The 25,707-nt window shown below is 44.2% G+C and overlaps 2 protein-coding genes across 2 annotated transcripts; both read right to left on the reverse strand.

Moving 5' to 3' along the window:
- Window positions 1–343: 343 nt before the first annotated feature.
- PRPH2 (peripherin 2) lies at window positions 344–18,421 on the reverse strand. The gene is made up of 3 exons (XM_083608061.1): window positions 17,210–18,421; window positions 9,210–9,456; window positions 344–2,630 (listed from the first exon to the last, which is right to left on the reverse strand). The coding sequence occupies exons 1-3, from the start codon at window positions 17,788–17,790 to the stop codon at window positions 2,397–2,399; spliced, it is 1,062 nt and encodes a 353-aa protein (XP_083464187.1). The 5' UTR covers window positions 17,791–18,421; the 3' UTR covers window positions 344–2,396.
- Window positions 18,422–21,776: 3,355 nt separating this feature from the next.
- Window positions 21,777–25,154, reverse strand: TBCC (tubulin folding cofactor C). The gene has a single exon (XM_083605744.1). The coding sequence runs from the start codon at window positions 24,185–24,187 to the stop codon at window positions 23,177–23,179; it is 1,011 nt and encodes a 336-aa protein (XP_083461870.1). The 5' UTR covers window positions 24,188–25,154; the 3' UTR covers window positions 21,777–23,176.
- Window positions 25,155–25,707: the final 553 nt, after the last annotated feature.

The following is a 25,707-nucleotide window of genomic DNA, read 5'->3' on the forward strand; positions in this document are numbered from 1 at the left end:
TGAACCTGTGTGCGACAATGGCATACTACTAAAACCACACACACACACACACACACACACACACACACACGCCAATTTGCCTAGAATTTCATGAAGGGTACCATTGAACCCTTCCTTTTGTCCTCTTCTGGAACCTAAGCAGTCTGTAAACCCTTAATCATCGCCAAGTTCTTCTTCTTCTTCTTCTTCTTCTTCTTCTTCTTCTTCTTCTTCATAATAATAATAATAATAATAATAATAATAATACCTTTACTGCCATTGTACAACCTGTATACAATGAAATTAAAGGAGCCTCACTCCCCCCCAACACTCAATCTCTTATCAAACAACACACCACCTCGCAAGTCAATTTCGCTATGTTATTTTTTGTTCTTCTTTTTGATACCTGCTGCTAAAAACCATGGCTGTACTCCCGTCATGACTTAAGGATACTACTGTAACCTACTCCTTGTTGACATTCCCCACTTGCTGTATCTCTCCCGTATGATTCCATTACGTTGGTTCTCCTTTCTCTGTGATCATATTCACTCCTGTGCTTCAGTTTCTACCCTGGCCTCCTTTTTCACTTCAGTCTCATGGTCCTTATTTCAGAGGTCTCCCCCTTCTGCGGCTTGTGGCCATACCTAGCAGAGGTCAGCTTCTCTTAGGGCCCCTTGCACTCTCTCTTGTCAAGTGTCCATGCACACAGAAGATCCCCATTGGTCCTCAGCATGTCCAGTTAAAAGGAGCACAGATAACAAAAGCTGGGAAAGGCCTTAGAGAGCTGTCGCCAGCACCAGCCTAGATGGACCGTTTGGTCTGACTTGGGCTAAGGCAGCTTCATATGCTATCTATGCATTCTTCTGCAAGTCCCTCCTGGCCTTCTCTTTTTCCAGAACGACCTTCCTTGAACTACCTTACCCCACAAGTTCACACACATGTACACTACTCAAAATCTCTTCTCAATCACCCATCCCTTTCTTCTGTCACTTACTGAAGATGGTCAAGTCTTTTGGACAAAGTACCAGGTCCAACCGTGTTTGTTCACAGCACCTAGGAATCTGCTGAAGCTAGCTAACTGCTTTTTGCTTTCACTCAGGAAAGGCTTGCCTGGCAAATACATGCATGTATGTACAAATAATTAAAGAAAACTTCATATAGAACAAAGATAAAAATCTCTTTACGCAGCAAGCTCTTTCCCATGCTTCATTCCAGCTTCTAAAATTTAAAAAGTATTTGCTATCTGATCACCACTTTTAGAGTCACAGTAAAAGTAATATACAGTCATGCAGAAAAACGTGTTTGGATTCACAGTGCACTGAGCCAACAAGGTCATTGAGCCAATGATGTCTTCCGTAAGCTGCAGAAAATCCAACTTTTTCTGCATTGGTTCCAATTTGTTGAATAAAAATGTTGAACTTGCTTCGATTATTAGCTTGTGCCTATTAATAGGAGGGGGAAAGGCTCACTCCCAAGTGCTGATTTGCAGCAATATTTTTCCTTTGACAACCAAACCGCTACAAGTTGGTTGCCATGATTACTTCCCAGGAAACAGCAGAATTCTCATGTCCGATTTATTGTAGTTGGTGTGTATGTTAAAACAAAGTGAGCCTAAAACTCTGAAGTAGTTGAAATACAGAAATACCTACCAAATGAATGAATGACGTATTGGCATCACAGCACCTGAGCAATCGCTGGCAGCTTGGGCTATAGCTTATCTGCTGTTCAAACCAGTGTGATCTTATTTTTATCAAATGACAAATTGGTGTTCAGTGCACAGAAATCCAGTACAATTTTACTCTCTGTTTTTGCGCATCATGTGAACATGGCAGAAGGTAGTCCTTTCAGTAACAACTTCAAACAACACCTGCGTTTATCCAAAAAATTAGAGGCTATTATGAACTCATACCATTCTCTATGTCTTTCCATTACTTGGACAACTGAATATTCTTTTGCTTTAGCAAGAACATTCAGAGCAGTGCTTTGACTACCCCCCAGAAAAGTATACTATTGTTGTTGTTTTTACAAATATATTTGTAAACTTAAGTACAAAAATAATTAGCTTTAAACTTCCCCATTCGGTTTCTGGTGATGGGAGGCGAAACACAAGATAGTGTTGACCACTTATTCACACCGAATTTCTTATGAAATATCACTTGCCTCAAAAATACAATTACCCTAGAAAGTATCTGCTTTAAACTTCACGTTATAGCATTTCCCATAGAGGTGGTTTTGGCTGTCTACTGTAAGGATGCTTTTATTATCCACAAAGTGCTTTATACTGTTCTCTCCGTATGTAAAAAGTGTATGTTTTGTGCATGCATATATATATATATAGCTGCGACAGCTTGTACCTTTTAAAAAACCGAATATTCACAAATCTCAGTCTTTGGTAACAGTCTTTTTAGCCAATAAACTCAACTGACGGTTGAGACAGCTTGGGTTTTTGCGCCGTCGCCTTCTGCCCCTTCTGCGCCTGCATCCACTTGGTTCATCTTACCAATATTTTTCAAATTTTCCAGGGTGGATTTGAAAGTGTCTTTCAGGCTCTTCTCCAACACCCATCCTTCGCTCTCACATTCAGGATCTTCTGGATTGGCAATGCTCTCCAGGGAAGTATGCAACAGCCGCAACCCTATCATCACCGACATCTGGTTGGGAAACAGAATTTAAATGCCTTTATTTAAAGAATGCGTAAATCCCTTCATGTCCAAGTATGTCAAAGTGATAAGCAAAAGGCCATTCAGACAACGAAACAGTATAAAATGTGCCTTTCAAAACCTGGAAACAGCCGAAATCCAGGAAGTCTTGTCTAAATAAAAAGGTTTTCAAATTGGGGTTTAAACTGGTGTAAGTAAAATGGGGGGGGTCATTCCAGGACCACAGTGGGGGCAGGGTGGGGCAATGGGAGAAGGGCCTTCTGGTGGTTCCCTCACTGCGAGAAGTGAGGTTACAGGGAACCAGGCAGAGGGCCTTCTTGGTAGTGGCGCCCGCCCTGTGGAACACCTTCCCAGATCTCAAGGAAATAAACAACTATCTGACTTTTAGAAGACATCTGAAGGCAGCCCTGTTTAGGGAAGCTTTTAATGTTTGATGTTTTGTTGCTTTTTAAAAAATATTATTAATATTATGTTGGGAGCCACCCAGAGTGGCTGGGGAAACCCGGTATAAATAATAAATTATTATTATTATTACATATTCCAAATCTCTTTCAGCTCAGTCACATAACCTGGCAGCCCAGCAGCAGGGTAAGTCAAACACTATTTAAAAGGATTGTTTCCCCTCTGCAGTAGGCCTTCTCCTGAATGGATTTTAAAACAGGGGTAAGCTTATGCAAGTTTAACTTAAGCTGGTGTAAATTCTGCAAGTTTCCTATATTTAGGATTTATCTGGACCCGTGACCATCCCAGATGTTGCTGGACTCCAATTCCCATCAGCCCCAGTGAGACCCAACAACATCTGGAGATCCACAGGTTCCCCATCCCTGATCTTAACCCTGGATCCAAAGAACCACAGGATGGACAGAGCAATCCTAAGTAGTGGAAGCTGGCAGAACTTACGCTGGCAAGTTCAATTGGCACGTTCCCCATCCCTGTTTAGATCCTGGTAAAAGTGTGGCATATCTGGTGCTTGAATTGTTCAACCATATGCAGGGAAGAAACATGTTTTTGCCTTCAATAACTTCCAAGTCCTGCAGCGATAATTTTACTCTAGTAGATGTTTGTGGTTATAAACTTCCTCCGAACTGGCAGAGGAGATCTCAATAGCAAGTTTCAGGTACGTTGAAAGCTTTTTGTGGGCAGGGTGGTGGTTAGTCTAGATAGTAGACATTTTGGCACCTGAGGTGGACCCGGAAATGGCACCCCATGCCCCACCAGAAAAGAAGGCTTGAGGGGGGATCTACAGCATGTAGAAGAGGGGAACAAAGATTGACTTTGGAATCAGCTGCCCCTGTGGACCATGCTGCCTGAGGCGGTTGCTCCACCTTGCCTCATAGGTGGGCCTGTCCTGCTAGATGTCACCTGAGGAGTCTCCTACAGCCCTTGCACTGTAAAATCTCAGAATGCAAGTGGTAGAAGTTCAGTGAAAATGTTATACTTCTGCCACTTGCATCAACCAGAAGTCTTGACATTTTACATTCAAGTGTCTGGTTATCTGCTCAAGGACAGGAGTTGGGGACCTGTAGGCTTTCAGATCCTGTAGCGTTATAACTCCCCTCAAGGGATGGCGGGAGTTGGAAATGGTGCCCGCCCTGTGGAACACCCTCCCATCAGATGTCAAAGAGATAAACAACTACCTGACATTCAGAAGACATTTGAAGTTCAGGGAAGTTTTTAATGTGTGACATTTTAATGTATTTTTAATCTTTGTTGGAAGCCGCCCAGAGTGACTGGGGAAACCCAGCCAGATGGGTGGGGTACAAATAAATAATAATAATAATAATAATAATAATAATAATAATAATAATAATAAATAATAATAATAATAATAATAATTGGAGTTTCAATTCTAGAATACCCCCACTCCTCTCCCAGACCAACTAGATTGTAAAATATAAGCATTTACATTAAGCTATGCGGCAGATTACTATTATTATTAAAATGTAATGGATGTGTGTTAGAGTTACCAGGTGGGGTGGGGCAGTTCTATGGTTGGATTTGACCAATACAAAGCAAAATGCAAACATTAAACATTTAAAATGGCCACTCGCAGTCCAGAGTGGCCATTTTAAGAACACAGCCGGATTTGCTTGCAAGCCTGAGAGAAACCAGGTCTCTCTTGCACGTCCTGGCTGGCCTGCTTGTGTCTCCTGCAATTATGTCACCTGGCTGCAAAGCCCTCAACTCTGAATTTCAAAAATAAGAAGTGGAACCTGAGAGAATGGTGCCACTGGGTAAGAGGAGTGCTTCTTGCAGTTCTATTTTGACTTCTCGTGTAGTTTTTAGGTGTGTGTAGAGTGGGGAAAGAATGAAGAGCACTTTCTTCTTCTTCACCCAATTCCAATGCCTTCTCCTGCTGTGTTATACAGCTGTCAGCCATGAATACGAGCATTTTACAGCAGTGAGGTGAATGGATGAATGAGAAATAAAGTTCTGGAGAATATTCATTTCCCTTTTTATGCTAATAGCACAGCGTGGCGCTGTCAGGGGTGGGGGGAGGTTAACCTCATAGCACTCATCCAAACCTAATCCCCTGCTGCAAGATACTTACTATATCCTGCCAAGGACTTAAGTAGGCCAATGTCCTTTCTCCTAGGGCCAACCCTGGCGTCAGGCAGAGTTGGAGGGGCGGGGGAATGGCAGACCACTGATGGTTCTTTCTGAGTCCTGAACTGTTCCCCTCTGTCACTGTCAGCATCAATCCTCTGTAAATCCTAGAAGCTCACAGTTCCGGTCAGGGCACTTTGAGGTTTTTTGTTTTTTTAAATGTCACTTAATGTGCATACCTAGAGACCTAGGTATATAGAAACCTCTGCCTTATTTTGGGATGCCCCCATTTCTGTTCCAGACTGATAGGCAGTCAGTCACCCAAGTCGACCATCAGAGAGGAGGATGGCTGCTTCAGAACAATAGTGTCTGGGCAGTTAAGAGTGTTCTGAAAAGGCTTATTCTGTTAGACCAGGATTTCCCAAACTTGGTTATCCAGCCATCTTTCTGGACTACAGTTCCCATCATCCACGACTACTGGTCTGGCGAGCTAGGGATGATGGGACTTGTAGTCCAAAAACAGCTGGAGACCCAAGTTTGGGGAACCCTGCATTAATGCGAAACTGATGCTAAAGAAGTAAACTAACCTGAGATAAATTAATAGAGTGAGGAAATAATGTTGAGTTTGGTTCTGCTTTATGTTAGGCAGGATACGGCTCTTGACCCCAATCTGAGAATATGGTCTCAAGGCTTCTACTTACCACCACCCCTCATCCTGAGACTAGATCTGCAATGTTCCTAGCATCTGAATCTAGTCTGTATGTGTATGTTAACTCCTCCTGCCATACCACAGTCTTATGGCCCTCCTGCCATGGTGGGCTGTGACTTGAGGGGCCAGTCCACAGTGGAGTGCCTCTGTCATCTTCCACCCTGCCCACGCACATGTAAAAGACTTCATCATGCCTGATCATCCCTATGGCAGGGATGGGGAACCTTTTTTGCGACTGAGGACCACATTCCCTTCTGGGCATGCCAGAGTGGGTGGAGACATAGGCAAAAATGGCAAAGCAATAAATGTGGTTTTTTTCCTTTGTACAGCAAACTAGCTATCCTGAATTAAAGCAAGCAAGTGTCGTTATCTGAGGTCAAAGGCACACTCCGGTCAGGAAAAACACTACTGAGGGTTTTAAAAGCAGCAACAACCCTGCAGTGACCACCATCAGATCACCCTTTAGCACCATCTAGCCTGATGAACACCTCTGGATTAACTTGAAAGCTTTTGCACTATTTTCTGACCTTTTCATGCTGCCCTATGAATTTGGATATTTTCTTATGGGTTGTTGCAGCTGTGATAGGAATTTTGAGGTCTTAGATATATGGTAATGTTCATAAGCATACCAACCAAGCACATACATAGATCAGCACAGGAAGACCAACCTGGAACCATTTTGATTCCTAAACTGAGCAAATGTTTTCTCTGCAAAGTCAAAGTGGGAAACCTCCCATTGTCTCTTTCCTCACAAATCCTGTCTTAAGGGCACATTTAAGATATGAATAGGGTGTGAGCCTGTGACCTGGCCCAGGGACTAAGTATTTATCATTTCAAAAGACTAGCCAGGCTCCCCAGGCAATCCAATCAAGTAACCTGCCAGACAGGAGAAAAACAACATTCAAAGTTCTGTTTTAAGACCGCCTTTTCTGTGATGTAGATAAGATGTATCTGAGGGGTGGTCTTAGGTTATACCCCTTCTGTGATGTATGTATGATGTTTCTGGGGGTGGTCTTGATCTACAGGGTGGCAATTTCAAAAGTCTTTATAAGGCCTTGCACACCATTTTTCTGGGTTCCTCTTCTCTCCTGCGGGTGAGGGGAGCACCCTGTTGCAACAGTTCAATAAAGATCAAGCTTACTAGCTGCTTTGCTCCTCAGTATTCTCTGGTTGGCTAACTCCTCCTGCCATACCACAGTCTTATCACAAATGTCCCTACTGGGATGCCCTCCTGCCATGGTGGGCTGTGACTTGAGGAGCCAGTCCACAGTGGAGTGCCTCTGTCTTCTTCCACCCTGCCCACTCACATGTAAAAGACTTGATCATGCCTGACCATCCCTATAGCAGGGATGGGGAACCTTTTTTTGCGACTGAGGACCACATTCCCTTCTGGGCATGCCAGAGTGGGTGGAGCCAGAGGCAAAAATGGGCAAAGCAACGAATGCGGTTTTTTTCCTTTGTACAGCAAACTAGCTATCCTGAATTAAAGCAAGCAAGTGTCATTATCTGAGGTCAAAGGCACACTCCGGTCAGGAAAAACACTACTGAGGGTTTTAAAAGCAGCAACAACCCTGCAGTGACCACCATCAGACCACCCTTTATCTTCTCCTACCAATAGGGAACCTATGTAAGGACTCTATATGGGCTCTTGGATACCCCATAAGGGAAAAGGGCAATTTTTGTTTACAACACAGCTCATTTACTTTCCGTGTTTTTCCATTGACTACCCTTGAAATGGGTTTAAAGCAGCCTTTGCCAGCCTGGTGCACTCAAGATATTTTGGACTACAACCTCCATAAGCCCAGGACAACACATCCAAGGTAGGGATGATGGGAGTTGTAGTCCAAAATGTCTAGAGATTAGCTAATGGGGCCTCCCGCTGCCACTGTGCCGCTGGAGCACGATTTCTGTTCTCATCCTGAAGCAAAGTTCTTAACCTGAGGTACTATTTCTGGGTTAGCCGAGTCTGTAACCTGAAGCGTCTGTAACCTGAAGCGTCTGTAACCCGAGGTACCACTGTATAGAAATTTAAGCTAAGAACATTGTCCTTTTTTATTTACATCATAAACTATTAAGTCAGAAATTGAAGAAAGTTAAAAATGAAGGCAAAGAGTGTGGGCATAGCCAGAATTTATGTTGTTGGGGCAAGGATGGGGGGGACGTGATTGGTCAGTTAAGTATTTTTATTTACTTACTTGATTATGGGGGGCAGAAAGGAAATGAAAAAATAGGATGGGATCATAGCATTAAAGGCCTCTCTCTCCCACTCTCAGGAAGTGTTCCTCCCTACTTGCAGAATATAACAGTAAAGCACTCAGGATGGGGCTAGCAGCCAGCCCAAAACCTGAGCTCTTTAGTACTATTGGGAATGTTTTGTGTGGGGTCAGGGGAAGATTTCCTTGTCTCCCCTCCCCTGCAGGCCCTGAACAGCATGGAGCTCAGAATAGAAGGCCCTCCTTTTACAGTGTAATGCAGACCCTCCAAGTGTACCTATTTTCCAGGGATGTCCCTGATTTAGAGAAGCTGTCCCAGTTTCTGATTTGATCCTGGAATGTCCAGCTTTTCCTTAAGGTAAATTTAAAGGGACCCCTGACCATTAGGACCAGTTGTGGCCGACTCTGGAGTTGTGGCACACATCTTGCTTTATTGGCCGAGGGAGCCGGTGTACAGCTTCCGGGTCATGTGGCCAGCATGACTAAGCCGCTTCTGGCGAACCAGAGCAGTGCATGGAAACGCCGTTTACCTTCCCACCGGAGCGGTACCTATTTATCTACTTGCACTCTGACGTGCTTTCGAACTGCTAGGTTGGCAGGAGCAGGGATCAAGCAATGGGAGCTCACCCCGTCACAGGGATTCGAACTGCCGACCTTCTGATAGGCAAGCCCTAGGCTCTGTGGTTTAACCCACAGCACCACCCGCATCCCTAGCTTTTCCTTAGGATGTCCCTATTTTCATTGGAGAAATGTTGGAGGGTATGGGATTATCTGACCCCCCCCCCCAAGCTGTCTGAAGGCAATCCTGGGAATATTTTATTTTTTTAGGGAAGGCTTTAAAAAAAATGTTTTATTATGTTTTCATATATGTTGGAAGCCACCTCGAGGGGCTGGGGCAACCTCATAAGATGTGGGGGTATAAATAGTAAAATAGGACGTCCCTATTTTCATCAGAGAAATGTTGGAGGGTTTTGTACCGCACCATTTTGTTGTGGGTCCCCCCGCTTGGTACCATCACCCGTTCTTGCTCTTCTGTGTGGAGGGCTGGCCTTTCACTGTGGTTCTATGCAAGACACCGAAACTACTATGCCGATATATTACCTCAAAGAGCCAGACAAAGAGGACGATGACTCCCATGGAGCTCATCATGCCGCTGTAGTATTTAAGCAGAGCCTCCCTGCAGCCGCGGTTCCATAGATTGAGCTCTTCGGTTTGAAAGTCATAGCTGTAGTGAGCTGAGTTGTTAGAGACCTGGTACTGGATGCAAGGTCGTGGCGAACTCGGGTTGCAGCAGCTGAAGGGGACGCCATCCACCAAGTATCTGCCGTCCACGTTGCTTTTAATGCGGCTGTAAACAGGCAAAGCACAGCAAGTTACAAATATAAAAGCATTTGGATCCAAATGCATTCCTACTGCTATTCAGTGCACCGTTTCTCGGCCACAGAGCGCCGCATCCAAACTCAGGGTGTGCCCCCTGCATGCAACTTTTCCCCCAGAGTCCACATCATGTTGTTGGTATTGAAATGCCAGCCCATATTTTCCCTCCCTCGTTGAAATCTAGATCTACTCTTTCTGGGCAAAATCTGCTAAGTTAAACTCTTGTTTCCAAAGGCTCAGATGTGCTCTTTGAGCAACCTGTGCACCTGCTGGAAGCATCCTTAGACAGGTGTAGACCATTGCAATCATTGGGTAAAGTTGGGCATTCTTAACTAATAGTGCTCGTTGATTTCCGTGTGTTCAAACCTGGACCCAGCCCTGCATGATCATCCTGCTTTCCCTTCCAAAATAATACCCACATCTGATAGCTCTTCGTTACCTGAAATCAGTAGTGATACCTGGAGTAGGATGAAACTGCAATGTTGGCCTCCAACACTGGTGTCACTGCTGCTTAATTGGATGGGACTGGGGTGGAGTGGGCTGTGTAGCTGCACCACTAGTGGAATGTGGCTGGCACAACCACACACCCCTGATCTCTTTACCGTCCTGCCCCAACCTCGCTCAGGTAAGCAGCAATGATGCTGGGTGAGGGGGGTAAGTGGTCCCACCGTATGTCCTGCTCAGAACCTTACTCTGTTCCTTCAGGTGATCAGTCGAGAACAGCCCATTGTTTCCACCCACTCACCAGTTAGGGGAAAATGCCACTCAAATTCCACAACGCTTAATCAGCTAGTTTGATAATTTAATAATGGGCCAGAAGAATGCTCCAATTTACTATAATCTGTGTAAGCACTCATATTATGTGTTTGTGTAATATCTGGGAAGTGCCATCTCAGAAGAGGCAGTCTCCCTTTTCTCATACATGGGAGGGAAAGCCGCTTCCTACGTCACATGCATGTATCATGGGAAGCAGGGATGGGAAACTCATGGTCCTCCAGATGTTGTTGGACTACAACACCCATCATGCATGAACCCTGAGCATGCTGTCTGGGCCACACTTCCCTCAAACCTGATCTAAAACCAAAGGACATCCAGAACCATCGTTTTTACTCCTGTACAAATTTAACTAATGGTTTGACTAAAACCTGATGGCTGCATCCTGAGAAGTGCTGGCAGAAGGGGGTCTACAGAAGATGACGGCCCCACCATTATTATTTTTTTGCCACAGCAGCCTCCTGAGCTCCCTGGAAATTCCCCGATGGTTGAGGAACTTCCCAAAATTATAGTGCAACAGTGGAGAGAGGGAATTGCTGAAGATCCGGCAGAGGCACCATCCATGAGAGGGGAGAGAAATTGAGCCTGTGATATTAACCTCAATTACCTGGGAGCACACCTGACTGAATTCAATAGGAGTTGAATATTCTGAATAGATTTGATTAGATTTCTGCTGTAAGTGATTAAAAGAGAGAGAGAAATTGTGTGTGTGCATGCCTTTGTCTGCTAAAGGTGATAAGTCCTTGATAAGCTCAGTGACTCTATGAGGAGTTCAGGGTATGCATCATATTTCAGAGGGGTGGAGCTGAATGAAAGTAAATGACAAAAATACTGTCAGTGAATGTGTCCAGTGAACGTGGATAAAACATGCAACAAACCCGGGGCATGACTAATCAAATATCTTTATATTCTGAACAGTGCCCAAACTTTAGTAGAACCTTGTCAGATCCTTACCAGTAAATCCTGATGAACTCTGATGAAACTTAATTGTTTTCTTCGCAAGAAGAAAATGTACCTTCAGCTTATTTTTGGTGATCCTTGTGCTCCTCAGCATGCACCAGGGATTGGCCAACCTGGCGGGACCTCCTTCCTTCCTTATTTATTTTAAAGTAATTATCTAGCCTTCCTGGAAATAAAACTATGGCGCAAAATGTGCAGGTGCCTTTCTAAGCAATTGATGTGAAATGAGATGGCCTGGCTGCTCCTGTCTGTCAGTGTTTTTAGCCTATGAGTGAAGTCAGAACAGTAATTGATAAGTTAGTTGTTTGGACACCAAGCTATAGGACTCCATGCGGTCTTAAAGAGCTGCTGTTTCCCCCTCCTCTTTTCCTGATTTTGTCTTGTTTTTCTAGACCCACGTGCTGCTCTGTTTGTTTTGCTGCTTGCCAGTCACATGAAGCAGCTGGCAGCCAGGTACAACAGAGGCTTTTTAGAAACGTGTGTGTTGGCGTAAGAGTAGGAGCGTGCCACTTGCCTGATGGCCACATAGAACAGAAAGCAGGCAGCTGCTTGAGAAATGTTATTAAAATGTGGGTGTGATGGAAGAAACGCAGGAATCCTCCAATTGCTGCTTTGATTTACTGCTTGCTGGCACATGGACAGGCTGCTAATTGAGAGGAGGCTCAGCTGAACATTGTGATGGTCAGGGTATGACAACCCTTTTCTTGTTTGTGCTGCATACTCCACAGCAGGGATTGTTTCATTTTCATTTTTTTGGGGGGGGGAGATCCCAGAACAGATACATCACAATGAAGATCACCTTTCCCCTGGTTGTTCCCAAGTTGTTGTTTTGAGAGGAGAGCACGGTGCACAGGCAAAAACACTGGGTGGCATTCAGATGCACTGAAATCAATTAATAGAACCAAGCTAAGTCCTTTAACTTCAATGGGTTTATTCTGAGTAAGAGTTAATTGACTACCACCCACTATTATCACCTTCTCTTCATACACCCTTAATTTTGAGCTTGCAGATGACATTAAGCCTCAGCCATTACAGTAGTCTACACCACTAGTTCAACTGCTGTTCTGGTGAGTTTTACTTTATTATCTGTGTATTCTGCTTGTATTTCTATTCTTTCCTATTTCATGAAGATAAGAGGGGGGGATACTTGTTGGTCAGCATTAAGTGTCTCTTTATTTGTGATTATGGCTCAAGTTTTAATGGCTCAAGAAGAAGTATAATCATAAGCTATTCACGGCTGGCCCTACCATTAGGCAGAGTGAGGCAACTGCCTCTGGCAGCAGTTTTGGGGGTATTGTGAAAGGGCAGCAAATAGCTAGTTATTAAATTTATTATTATTGTATTTTCACTCCCAGGAAAAAGGTCCCATTAGGATTTTCTCCATCAGATGTCGCCAAAATACCTGGGCCAGGCTTGGTACTTTGCAACTTGACCAGGTAGTGATGGATGGGCACCATTGACATTTCAACCAAGGCAGCCTTGGGACAGCCCTTAATCTATTGCCAAGGCTCCCAAACATTCAAGCGTAAGAATGTGCATTGGGGAACAGGGAGGAAATGGAGGAGTTCTTGGACTTTATATATTGTACTCATGCTCTCATCTTTCCTGAATGGTACTGTGAGATGTTGAACCGATGGATTCCCATTGTGAGTGGTACAAACACAAAGGTAAAGTGAAAGCCAGGTGCAGATTCGAATTTGGGAAGCACACTTTGTACAATCTTAAAGCCCCTAACTAAAGAGGAAACCCTACTGAACATAGTGGAATCTGTTTCAAGCCAAAATGGACTTAGAATTACATTATCCTACTTATGTCCCTATTTACCCGGGCAATGTCTCTGGTTAATCACTGTCCTATTTTGTCCCATTTTTGCACTTTTATCCGACTTGTTTAAAACTGTTAGTGCAACTTGCTGTGAGTATGTGCAACATCAAAACCCCTACTCCCTTGGTTCCTTATAAACCCAATTTGGACACTTCAAATAGACAACTAAAGGACTGCTCCCCCTTAAGTAGAACACACGACCACCCTAGTTTTCATCTGTGAATTTTGGGAGATATTGAGGCATGGCCTCATTTCATCTGAAATAGCCCTGAATCCATTTACAGTCCCTGACATATTGCACACTTAACAGCCTAGTTGTGACCTCTGCTCTCATCATCACAAACAAAACACCCATGGTTTTCTAGGCAGCTGATACAGTTTTAAAGGGTTCGCTTCCAAACTTAAATGTGGAACTTCATTTTATTCATTTATTCTACAGTTGCCAGACTCTTTCTTAGGGGTCTGAATGTAGCCTTCTGTGAACTCCCACGAGGGTGGGGTGAGGAGCTTCTATGTCACCTAACTTCACCATTGGGATTGAGGGCCAAACCTGTGTCTAAGGAGGCCCAGCATTCAATATTTCTCAGCACACCCATGTTTTTAAGCACAGCATAATCTTGTTTTCCCCCTCCTGCCCTGCCTTTCTGCTATGCATGGATTAAGAGCAAGCTCACAAATCTTCAGCTAATGCTGGCAAGGGTGAACATCTCATTAGGTTCTCTCAAGTAGTTATTTATATCAAAGGGTATTTCAACTTAAACTGTCCCCACACTTTTTCAACAAGTATAACTTCTGACATAGCATGCATCAAAGTTCAGAAAATGCTAATAACAGTATTCTATAGCTAGTGGCTTAAAGATAATAAAATTCTGGCCATAACCATCGCAGCCAAAGAAACAAATTTAAGAAACTCCAGGGCAACTTGCCAAAAACCAAGCAAAACAACCTCAGTATGCTATCTGAGTATAATATTTTACATTTATATATATTTGTCATCATTTAAGATAAACAGTTACAATTATTTAAATATACAATTACTTAAATGGAATTGCTTAGCCATTAGCATATAACTAATACGAACATATCCAATACAATGGTACCTCGAGTTAAGAACTTAATTCGTTCCGGAGGTCCATTCTTAACCTGAAACTGTTCTTAACCTGAAGCACCAGTTTAGCTAATGGGGCCTCCTGCTGCCGCCACGCCGCCGGAACACGATTTCTGTTCTCACCCTGAAGCAAAGTTCTTAACCCGAGGTAATGTTTCTGGGTTAGCGGAGTCTATAACCTGAAGCGTATGTAACCCGAGGTACCACTGTACTGTATATGTAACTTCACCATCCATCTACCACTTTCACTTGTATTTAGGGACCAATTCAAAGAAAATTAGCCATGCTTAAATTCCACCGAAAGTAATGGGATTAATTTAATTGCAGTGGGCTTGTCCCATTGATTTCAGTGTGATTTAGGCCACACTTACCAAGGATCAGGCCCCTCTGAAACCAATGGGACTTACTTCCAAGTAGACATAGACTGAACTGTATTGTAACACATTAACTTTGCCTGGATTGGTACCTTAGTGCCTATCATATTCCAGGGCTCTTTTCCTCAAAGGAATTCATGTGTGTTCACTGATTGCTTTGGGAAATACCTAATTGAGTTGGAAATGAATTCCTTCCTTACTGTCATCTTATAGTATTTAATGGTGTTCCTGAGCAACACGATACAGCATCCCAGAAAGATCCTTGTTTAATGAAAAGCTAACAAGAATTGCGGCAGCCATAAAATTCGTATAAATTCTGTTTTAATTTGTGGTTGATTCGTTAAAATTTGGAAAAGCAATAAAAATGATTTGGAAAAAAGAGAAAGTATTGTGGCAGCCATGGTTTACAAAGTCTTGTCAGGCGCAATGCACAAGGCGTTTCTTCTCTAGGACTTCCATTGAAATGAATGGAGCTTGTGTGCCTAGTGAGCTATGCCCAACAATGTTAGAAAAGAAACATTAATATTTGGTTATTAAATGGAAACCAGAGTTTGATATAGGCACATAAAATTTCACAGAAGAAAAGGGCTGTTAACTCTGGTCACTGCAGGTGAAAAAGAACCCAGCCCATTATTTTTAATGGGGCGTTTCTAGGAAGCACCACAGCAAATGATGCCTTTTCACGGTTTGCAACAATAGAGGCTTCTCATGTGATGAGCTGCACTCCTCTGCCACAGGCCGGAAAGCTTAGGAGCTGGAAGAGCTTTATAAAATCCTGAATTTTTCAGCAATTCACTGATTAGCCTTTGACAACTCTTTTAACCTCCCCAGTTGCCAGAGGCCATGCTAATTGATAACCTGGGGGGTGTTTGTCTCTTTTTTTCTGCTGATTGCAGTGTATAACAGTGGGGAGAAGTGTTGCTATATCCATATATTCTGGCAGGTTGAGAGGAGTTCCCTACCAGGACAGACTTTGCTCGTGTGCTCAAGACATCGATTCCATAAAACATATTTTGCTGCACTGTGTGAAATATGAGCAAGCCAGGGCTGAACTGATATTACCCTTGCTGGTACCTTTCCCGGGAAAATCAGAGGCTCACTATGTCAGGTTCCTATTGGAAGACCGGACAAACGCTAGAACATTAGCAGTGGCGAAGTTTTTGTCGGTGGTTGCCAGAACCAATGATCCCTATCTTTAAGTCTGAACAAAATGCTTGTTTAACCTGGAGGTAGACTGTCTGAATTGTGCATTGCTTTGTAACGATTTGTTGGGTCTCTGGACTGTAATAAAGATTGATTGATATATTCACATTCTATCCCTGCATGAAAGTGGTGTGGGACGGTGACTGCAACTCTCATGTTTTCCTTTAGTGCCAAACTATAACTTGAGTAAGCTTTTCTTTAAAAGGAGTGGGGGGGAAGCAAAGCAAACATGTGGTGCCCTGATCCACATTACGAAGTGCAGTGAGTGGGAGGAGGAATTTAATGCCAGGAAATCCCACCAGTCTATTTACCTCCAAATGGGCTGTGTGCCGTAAATGTGCGACACTTATTTTGTGACATTCAGAAGCACTGAAAGTACTTGCCGCTATGTTGTTGAGTTTCTTTTGCAAAATTACCTTGGCTATAATTTTACCCGGTGTGTGTTTTCCCACCAGTAAATTACCCAGACCTCTTCATAGCATGTACAGTGATTATGCGGTACTTGAAAAACATCGCTAGCAAAACATACTATCTGAAGCAAGACCCATGAAGCATTTCAATGTCCAGGCATGCTGTAAGGGAGCAACAACAAGGACTGCGAGATCTGCAAAACCATCAAAGACAATCTGCCCAGCTGGTTTGATAAAATCAACTGAGACAGGGTCTGCGTCTCTCTGAATGCATGCCCGTTTTGCACAGCCCTACGATTCCATCTGTTCAATAAGCCAAGAAAGCCAATAATAGCCACAGAGCGACTTAACAGAGGTCAAGACAAACGTTAGAGCTCAGTGCAAGCAGGAAGCTTTCCTGCACAGCCCCTGCTGAAATGAACAAGAGCCACGTTAATCGCTTCGTTTCAGTGGGGCTTGTGCTGGAGAACCTCCTTACTCCCTCTCCCGTTTAAGGGCAAAACTGGCACAATTACTTTATTACAGCACCAGGTCTGAAAGATATGAATGAACCTAGGAGATTTAATCAGCCAGCGAAGCAATATATTTGGCATCTTGAAATGCCAGTCTCCTTCCTTTGAGGGATAAAACACCCTAATTCCATGTGTTTTTTTTAGTTGAGCCTCTAGCCATTCACAATAAAACTTTTAAAACAAAACAAACTAAAAACTAAATGACCTAGAAAACATTGGGAAAACACACATTACACTGGAATGTTGAAGAATGCTTTTTGTATTGGAACATAGGAAACTGCCTTATACTGTGTCAGACCCTTCATCCATCTAGCTCCATATAGTCTACACTGACTGGCAGCTTTCTAGGGTTTTAGGCAGCGGCCTCTCCTAGCTGTACCTTGGGGTGCCAGGTATGGAACCTGGGACCTTCTGCATGCAGAGCTACAGCCCTTGCAAAGGAAGAAACACAAAAGACAAGAGGCGCCAAACGGATTCAGATGACAATGACTTGAGGTTCCGATAGTAGAACTTGGAATGCAAACATGGGTTAAAGCATAAGTTATACTTAACTACTTACTCTTTCACTTCCTTTGAGCCAAAATCCAAGTATCGGTTGCTGATCCACTGAATCTCAAACCAGTCTCTAAAACCATTGTTTCCACAACATTTGAACTCAATCTGGAGCATGTCGATGGTCTTCTTCATGAAGCACCTTCCTGGAGTATCTGTATCTCGATAGAACTTCATGCCATTTTTTAGACCATGTTCTAATGTACTATCCAGAGAACCCCTCAGCAGAAAGCAAATGAGAACCACGAAGAGAATGAAGAGGTTAAAGAGCACACACAACACTAGGTACACTTTCAAGATAGGCTTCCACTTTGCAAATTTAGCAGGATCCAGAGAATCGTAACAGATCTTGCCCGCAAGACCATTGAACACAGAGGCTAGGAGACCCACCAAGATCAAGGAATTCGGCACAAAGTGGCTTTCAGAGTTGTCCATCACTTCACTTCGTTTCCTGAGCTCAATTTTCAGGAACAATCCCATAGAGAAGACAACGATCCCAGCAAACAAGGAGAACCAGTTCATGAGCCATAGTCCTTGCGCTAGTTTTACTCTTTTCTTCTGGTTGAACTTGACTTTCATCACAGCCATCTTTGCGGTGTTAGGCTCACCAAGACTTCACAAAAATTAATCCTGTTTTGGAAAAGAGGACAATTTCAGGAAGATCTGCCACCATTCAGGCCTTGAAGATTCCAAATGGCGTCGCTCTAACTGAGCCATGGTTTGGCCCCTCCATCTTGCCGAGCCTGAAGGAGGAGAAACGTGGGTGGGTTTTCCAAGGGGCAAGAATCAACAAATTTCACAATGAATAAAAAAAGGATTATTGGCAAATAGCACATGCAACTATTTCTAGTGGTCCCTTCCATGCAAAGGAGAAACAGCTTCAAGGTTTCAAATGATTAAAGCTGGATCTACAATGCGTCATTCTAATACTAATCAGCGTGATCCAATTTAGAGAAATCTCTGCCAGCAGATGAGCAATGGAAATAATCCCTCATTTTACTAGTTAGTGGATTTGTGCTTTCACATGATGTGTTACAGCACACTGCAGTTGAAAACCAAGTTATTTCAAGGATGTCCCATTCCTAGGCTCTTCTTGGGAGAAAAGCCGACGCTCTCTGAATTCAAAACTGGATCAGAGACATTGCTATTTTTTTAGATTATGCCAAGCCAGTAAGACCATGTTGCTGCTTATCCTGTCCTGCCACTCACCTTTAATGACATCCCTCTGGTTTACATGGGGTTTTTTTTGGTGGAATTAAGGTCACCTTTTAAGATAACTAAAATTTTTGTTTTAGGAAGCGTGGATGACAAGTTATACCCATCCTCTAACCTTTCACAGCTGGAAGTGTTCAAAAGCATGGGAGAAACTGTCTCGATCCTCACCAAAAACAATTCCCAAAGATATTGTGAGCAGCTTATAGGCTAATCGGGCTGGGCCAACAGTGGAGTAGAACTTGAGGCTTTAAGAAAGAAAACCTTTTGTGCAGTGTGACACCAGGGATGTAGTTGCCCCACAGATTAAGCAGGGAATCTCTGCTCCAACGTCACTGCTTAAGGAAGAAGACTGTCTTTTATGGACCTTGAGAATCTCGACAGGGTGTTCCGGTGGTGGAAATAGAACTCAGAATACAGTATGGCAGTAGCTGTAAAGACTCTCATTTGTGGATGAGTATGATTATGAACTGTGTGCCAGCTATAGGTAATTTCTTAGTAGCGTACATGCCAATACAAGGGAAGTCCTTATTTTCTTTATTTTCAGTGCAAGAATTTGTAAGTCATGTTGACTCTCTCATCTTTGTTCTTGCATTCATCCTAGTAGATAAGAAATACTTATCAGAAAGACGTATGTGGGCTACCAGTAGACCCTAACCCATGCTTTTGGAAATCTTTGCAATCCACCTAACATACACAAAATGAAAATGATAGGAAAATGAAAATGTAACTGTTTAAACAGCAGGAGAAAGCATCAAATTCTGTACAGCAAACTATTGCAAGAAGAACTATCCTTCTGACTGATCGCAGATCTTCATGGAAAGAGGGAGAAAACAGAAGCTGTGGAACATGCCTCTGTACAATCTAGTGGCTAATAATAACATTACCAAGAAACATAACATCAGTAAGATTTATGTGATCAACTCATGCTAAAAAGTTGGCTACAAACTTTTAAGTTCTCTTAGTACAGATATTCAATAAAAAAGATGTTTCTAAATTACAGTATTTTCCCAGTTACTGTCACGTCTTCAGATTTTTAATTCCAAAATGGAATTAGAGAGTTGCAACACCCATTTGTACATTGTGTTCTAAGCACACACAGAGAAAGGGAATAGCTGGAGGAAGGTGGTCCCAGAAGGAAAGACAGGGTAGAAAGGTTCTCCCAGGGTGGGAGACTGGAAGAAGTAGGCTCCCAGGTGGGAGCTGGGAGGGCCTACCTTTCTTTGTGTGGATAAATGATATGATATATATGATATAAATGTGATAAAGGGCCCTCATAGTTATTTCCCCCCTCCTTTTCTCTTTCTCCCTTTTCATTTCTCTCTTCTCATTTCTTGGTTTCTTACCATTTTTGTAATTTAGATTAGTTTTAGGTTGAAAACTTTCAATAAAAACACTTTTAAAAAATACATTGTGTCCTAAGCTACATTGGTAGATTTCCAGTTATGTGTACTTTTAAAATTATTGCCTTCATTATGACAGTGAGCAAGAGAAACAGAAGTGCACCGAGCCATCTTGGTATAAAACCATACAGGAAGGAGCCCGGATAAACGATGACAAAAGCCATCACTGTAGATGCCACAGTCCCTGTTCAGTTGAACAATTATGGCTAACATTTATGGTTACTTTTAACTGATTTAACTACTGTATTTTTCGCTCTATAAGACGCACCAGACCACAAGACGCACCTAGTTTTTGGAGGAGGAAAACAAGAAAAAAAATATTCTGAATCTCAGAAGCCAGAACAGCAAGAGGGATCGCTGCGCAGTGAAAGCAGCAATCCCTCTTGCTGTTCTGGCTTCTGGGATAGCTGCACAGCCTGCATTTGCTCCATAAGACGCACACACATTTCCCCTTACTTTTTAGGAGGGAAAAAGTGAGTCTTATAGAGCAAAAAATACAGTATGTACAATGTATCCCTCTCGTGCACTGCTTAGAGGTATAGGAGTATTAAAATAAGTAACATTTTGTATGTGATATGGCTCTAGGTGGGAGCTTCCTCTTAAATGAAGGTTTAATTACAGACAACCACTTTCGCACTGGAGAGAAACATTACTATTTTTAGTGGAAAATCAACTTGCTTTTAAAAAACGAAACAAAACATGCTTTTTACATTGCCCTGACAATGGCATTGTAGCCCACCATTCTGCAAGAGGTCATTCCACCCCCACTTATAAATCTCTTAATGGAAAGTCCTTTCCCCTTCCAAAGCCATCTGCTCAGTTACTGATCAGCTTGTTTCGTCAGGAAGTACTTCCTGAAGTTTAGTCTTCCTAAGTTCAAGGCATTGTCATACCTCTTTGAGCTGCCATGGTTTCCCCCAGAATCCTAAGTGCTGCGGCTTGCTGGGGGCTGCTAGAAGCCCCTGCTCTTCTTGCAGAGCTACATTTTCCAAAATTCCCTGGGGAGAGGGATTGACTGTGAAACTATTCTGGTAATGTTAGTTCTGTGAGGGGAAATTGGGGGCTCCTGACTGCCCTATGCAGCCTTACCGGGCTGCAGTTTCCAGGGTGTTTGGGGGTGGGGAAAAGTCATGACTGTTCACGTTGTATAATAGTGCTTTAAATGTAGAGTGCAGATGGGACCTAAATTTTTCAAAAATCTCTACTTAAAAGGCTAGATGGAAAAGAAAGATCTTCAACAGGTCTTTTAAATGTGTTCATGGGGAGGGGGTTATTGTGGGTTTTTTTGTTATCATGTTATGCATGTTGTGTTTTCATTTTGTATTCTTGTGTTGTTAACTGCCCTGTGATCTTCAAATGAAGGGTGGTATATAAATTTAATAATTAACAATAGTTCTGATGTAGGAGGCAAGGACTGGACTGCTGCTCAGCTTGCCTGTGTCAGTTGTCTAGCTACAGTGCCTTTCTAACCTATGAAAGGCCTTCTACTTGCACAACAGAGCTTTCCCTGGTTCCTCCCCCATTCACACACCACAGCCCTCTTTGCCCCTTCTGAAAGCTGCTTCAAGAGTCTAGGGATCTTCTGGAATGGTAGTCATTTCACAGCAGGATAAAGAAATTAGAATCATTTGGCAGGGCTGTCTTGTACAAGCACATTTCTGCTCACACAATATATTCCTGGATCCAAGCTGCACAACAGGGATCAACAACACTATCCCTTCTCACCTATAACAGCTTGCTAGGGTGTGTGTGGTACTAGGAGCCATACATCCAGTTAATTATTGGAATTCACAGTGCTACCAGCACTGTGATATGCCCTCAAGATATGCCACCTCTGGTTTCTCCCCCTGCTTGTGGGAGAGTGAGAAGTGGCCTGTGAATTATGTAACCTTCTCCCAGTGTCACAGAGATATTAAGAGGTAAAGTACCACTTGTAAAACAAAATTCACAAGAAACCAGTCACTTATGACTTTTTAATCCGAGCATCCTGTAAACACGGAAAAGCCATCAATATTTTATAAAACCAGTAAGTTCTTAACTACTTTCATATAAATACTAAAATAACACAAGGAACGGAAATGATTTTTGTTACAGTCAAACAGTAATGAAGACCAATTTTGCAGAGTTTATAGACAGGCCAACAATACTGAACTCAAAGGCATTACCTCTAACAGTGACTAGTTTGTTTTAATGCAAGATGACATTTGCGGAAATAACATGGACAGTACATCAAGACTTTGAAATGTCCAGACCATTTCATATTTGTACAGAAACATGCAAAATGCTATATGAAGTTTCGTATGGTTACTGTCAAAGTAGTTTTCTTGCATACAGCACAATAAACGTGTGGGCACACTATAGCCAGAGTTCAGCACTTTTAATTTCACAATGATTTTTGTGGGAGAATTAAGCATGTGCTTTAGTTGTTTAATGCATGTATACATTTTTGGCTGGTCACAGACCTTTTAAAAACTTGCAGGTACAGCGTTAATTGAAACCAAAACCAATTATATGCACTTGTTCGGGATTAGAGTATTTGTCAGCTCTATGTGCAAAGGTGAGCTAAAGCTTACAAACACCGTAATTCAGCAACATGTTTTGGTGACATTTTGCAGGTGGTGCAGGTAATCCCTCAATGTCTTCTAGCAGACGAAAGTATATTCTATTATGGACATTTGAAACTGAAATGGAAGTCCATCCAAAGTTTGCTTCTGGAAATAAAGCATAATTTGAATTGTTTAAAAGGTTAGGCAGCCACTTGAAGGGATGGTTTGACACCCCTATTCTGACTTGTAGTATCTCTGTTATACATGTGCCACATTCCTAAATAAGCTTATTTGGCAGACATGTGGTATACTAATTGTTGTTAACGTTTTTTTCAGCTTTAACTACAAGTATCAATTTAGCCATTAGATAAGGTTATACTTTCCTCAACACTTGCACTGGTTCTAATGTGTTACAGAGCTGAAGCACTTCACCATCCAAAGCACTATCTTTTTTTAAACCTGCACAATGGGCAGATAACCAAGAGTATTTTAGTGGTATGGCACATCTTAGCATCTTAAAAGCGGGGGCAGAGATGAGAAAGCACCACCATAACAGAATTTGGAGAAATATTAAGGCAGCCACAGCATAACACAGAGTGCGCACAACAGAAGGCGTCAGCACCATTCATTAGGTAGCAAGAGCCACCAGGCTGTGTTTGGCCCCTGATTATTACACTGCCTAAACCAATACCCGGAACAAGAAAAGGACATCAATCTGGTATCTCTAACTGCATCCTTTGGTAAGCCGTTTCCAGAATGCAGCAGGCACTATCTAGTCCCCTCTGCGGAGGCGAAGGGGCTACAATCACGGGTTCAATCCCAGTCCGTGATCCTCTCATTTTCGGGGATCACGCTCCAGTTCGGTGAGGGCTCGTTCCTAGCCAGCCAGTTGAAGTCGTCCACCTGGTTCCAGTTGTCCCTGCTCCTGTCAAGCCGGGAAGTCTGGAAGTCGGCGTCGATGCCCTCGTAAGTCCACGTGTAGGGCGCGAAGCGGACCTCGCTGCAGTCCTCCAGCATGGCCCGGCAGGTCACCTGCACGTAGAAGCTGCTCCGGGTGGCCAGGTGCGTGCGGAGCTGCTGGCAGGCCAGGGCCACGACGCAGCCGTCGCAGCCGTCCACCATCACCGACGTGGACACGGGCCCGCAGAGCACCGTGCAGTCCCGGCAGCCGCGCACCGACAGCGTGTTGGGGTTGCCCCGCAGCCGCACCCGGCAGCGGCTCAGCTGCGAAAGCGCCACGTCCCGCTGCAGCAGCTCGGCCGGCCCCATTTCCAACTCCAGTCCTTCGGCCCGGCTGAAGCCGCACCCGGGTTCCTCCTCCTCCTTCTCCTCCTCCGCCCGGCTTGGCTGACCCTCCTGCGTCGAAGGCACTGGCGGCGGCGGGGGCGCCTCCTGGGCCTCCTTCCTGAGGCCCTTCTTGAAGGCGAAGCGCTTCTTGGGCTGCAACTGGAGGCGCCGCTCGGCCAGCGCGTCCTGGAGCCTCCCCAGCGCCGCCTGCGCCTGGCGCACCTCGTAGGGGGGCAGGAAGCGCACCGAGTCCGTCAGCAGCCGCTGCAGCTCCTGCAGCCGCCGCGCCGCCTCCGACACGGCCTCGGCGTCCCGCTCCGGCTCCAGCAAGGCCTCGGCGGCCGCCCGCTCCCGAGCAAAGGCGGCGGCGAAGTAGTCGCTCTGCTCCTCCCGCACCGCCAGAGACTCTTTCTCGCGGCGCCGCCGCCCGGCCTCCTCCTTCCGCTCCGCTTCCCGCTGCTGGAGCCTCTCGGGGACCTCGGGGGCGAAGCCGGCGGCGGCGAGAGACACCCCGTTCCTCTCAGGAGCAGCCTCCATTTTGCTTCCTCCGCCTCAGGGACCGGCTTCGAGCGCCTCGCACTAAAGGCGGCGCCGATTGGGCCCCTAAGCCCGGCCTTGCTCGCGATTGGTTGGGGAGGCCTCAAGGGATGGGCGTGGCCAGCTTCGTTTCTTAAAGGCGCCGCGCCGGCGGTGCTAGGAAAAGTAGGCCGAGGAGGATGTAGCAATAATGAATGCTCAGCGCCCGGCGCACCCGGCTGCTCCTCAGGGAGGGTGGAAGGAGCGAAACAAAACACCGCTGGGTGTGGCCGGGGCTGGAGGAAGTCGAGCGCTCTTCGGACGGAAGAGGAGAGAGGGATTTGCGGGGAAAGGGGTCTTTAAAACTTCGGCTCGTGCAGTGTTTGCTAGTCTTTAAGGGACTCTTCGGTGTTGCAATTGCAACCAAAGAAAATCGCGTGCCTGCCCCGCTGCAAATTATTTAGCCTATCTTTAAGCTCCAACGATTTATCAGGCGCTGCTGTGTTCAGAAATGGATTCTAGAGTAATACATGTTGCCGCAAAAGCCCTCGAAAGGTCCATACATTTTGTAGTTCGCTCTTTGTCCGGAAACAAAAGGTTGCGTTCCCTCACGCATTTAATTATCACGTCTGAATAAAGATGCAGAGGGTTGTGGAGGAATGCAATACATTTTTTAAAAAGAAGGAAGAAGAAACAGCTGTTTTCCTTCAATATAATTAAAACACTAGGTGAGATTTTGGTGCAAATAATTCACTAGATGTCCAAAGTCCGCCCCATGGCAGCATATGTCCTGGGGTAAAATCCTAAAAAAAGCTCAGCAACTTCAATCCTAAAAACAACTCATCAAGCATCATCAAATCTGGCCCTCTTTGAAAAAAGTTTAGGCACCCCTTTAAACGATTGAAAGATGATACTGCCCTCATCCACTGGTTTTGTGTTAGAGCATATGCTTTGATGCAGAAGGTCCCATGTTCCATTTTTGGCATTTCCAGGTCCAGTAGGGGAAATCCTTTTTCTGAAACCCCAGAGAACAGCTGACAAACACTAGGCCAGCCTTGTCCAACTGCTGCCCGGCACCAATAGAACCTATAGTGCAATACACCTGAAGTGTACCAGTTTGGCAAAGACTCAGCTAGATGGACCCAAGATCTGTTGTCTTGGTACAAGACAACTCCCTAGGTTCTTAACCCATAGCAATGGGAGGTGATGGAAAGTCCCAGGAAAGTTACATCCTAATTTTCTTAAGGTTACCAGACTTTCCCCCAAAGAATCCGGGGACACTTTTTAAAAAAAAAAAAAAAAGAGCAAAAAAATTTATATATTTTTTTAAAAAAGAAAAGAAGTAATCTCTTCTGTGGTCTCCTCTGTCGCGCGACCTTCCTCTGGGCCCTGGTCTGCTCTCTTGGAGCACTAGCTGCCTTCGAGTAGGCTCAGGTCGGGCCTGGACTCGGCCACGTGTCCTTGCCCTCCTGGTGCTCTCCTACTTCTCCTCAGTGGTGGCAGCGGCGTCGCAAGGTTGGGCCTCCCCTCTTTTTTCTCCT

Source organism: Podarcis filfolensis (assembly GCF_964270895.1).
Source record: "Podarcis filfolensis genome assembly, chromosome: 3".
Lineage (NCBI taxonomy): Eukaryota > Metazoa > Chordata > Lepidosauria > Squamata > Lacertidae > Podarcis > Podarcis filfolensis.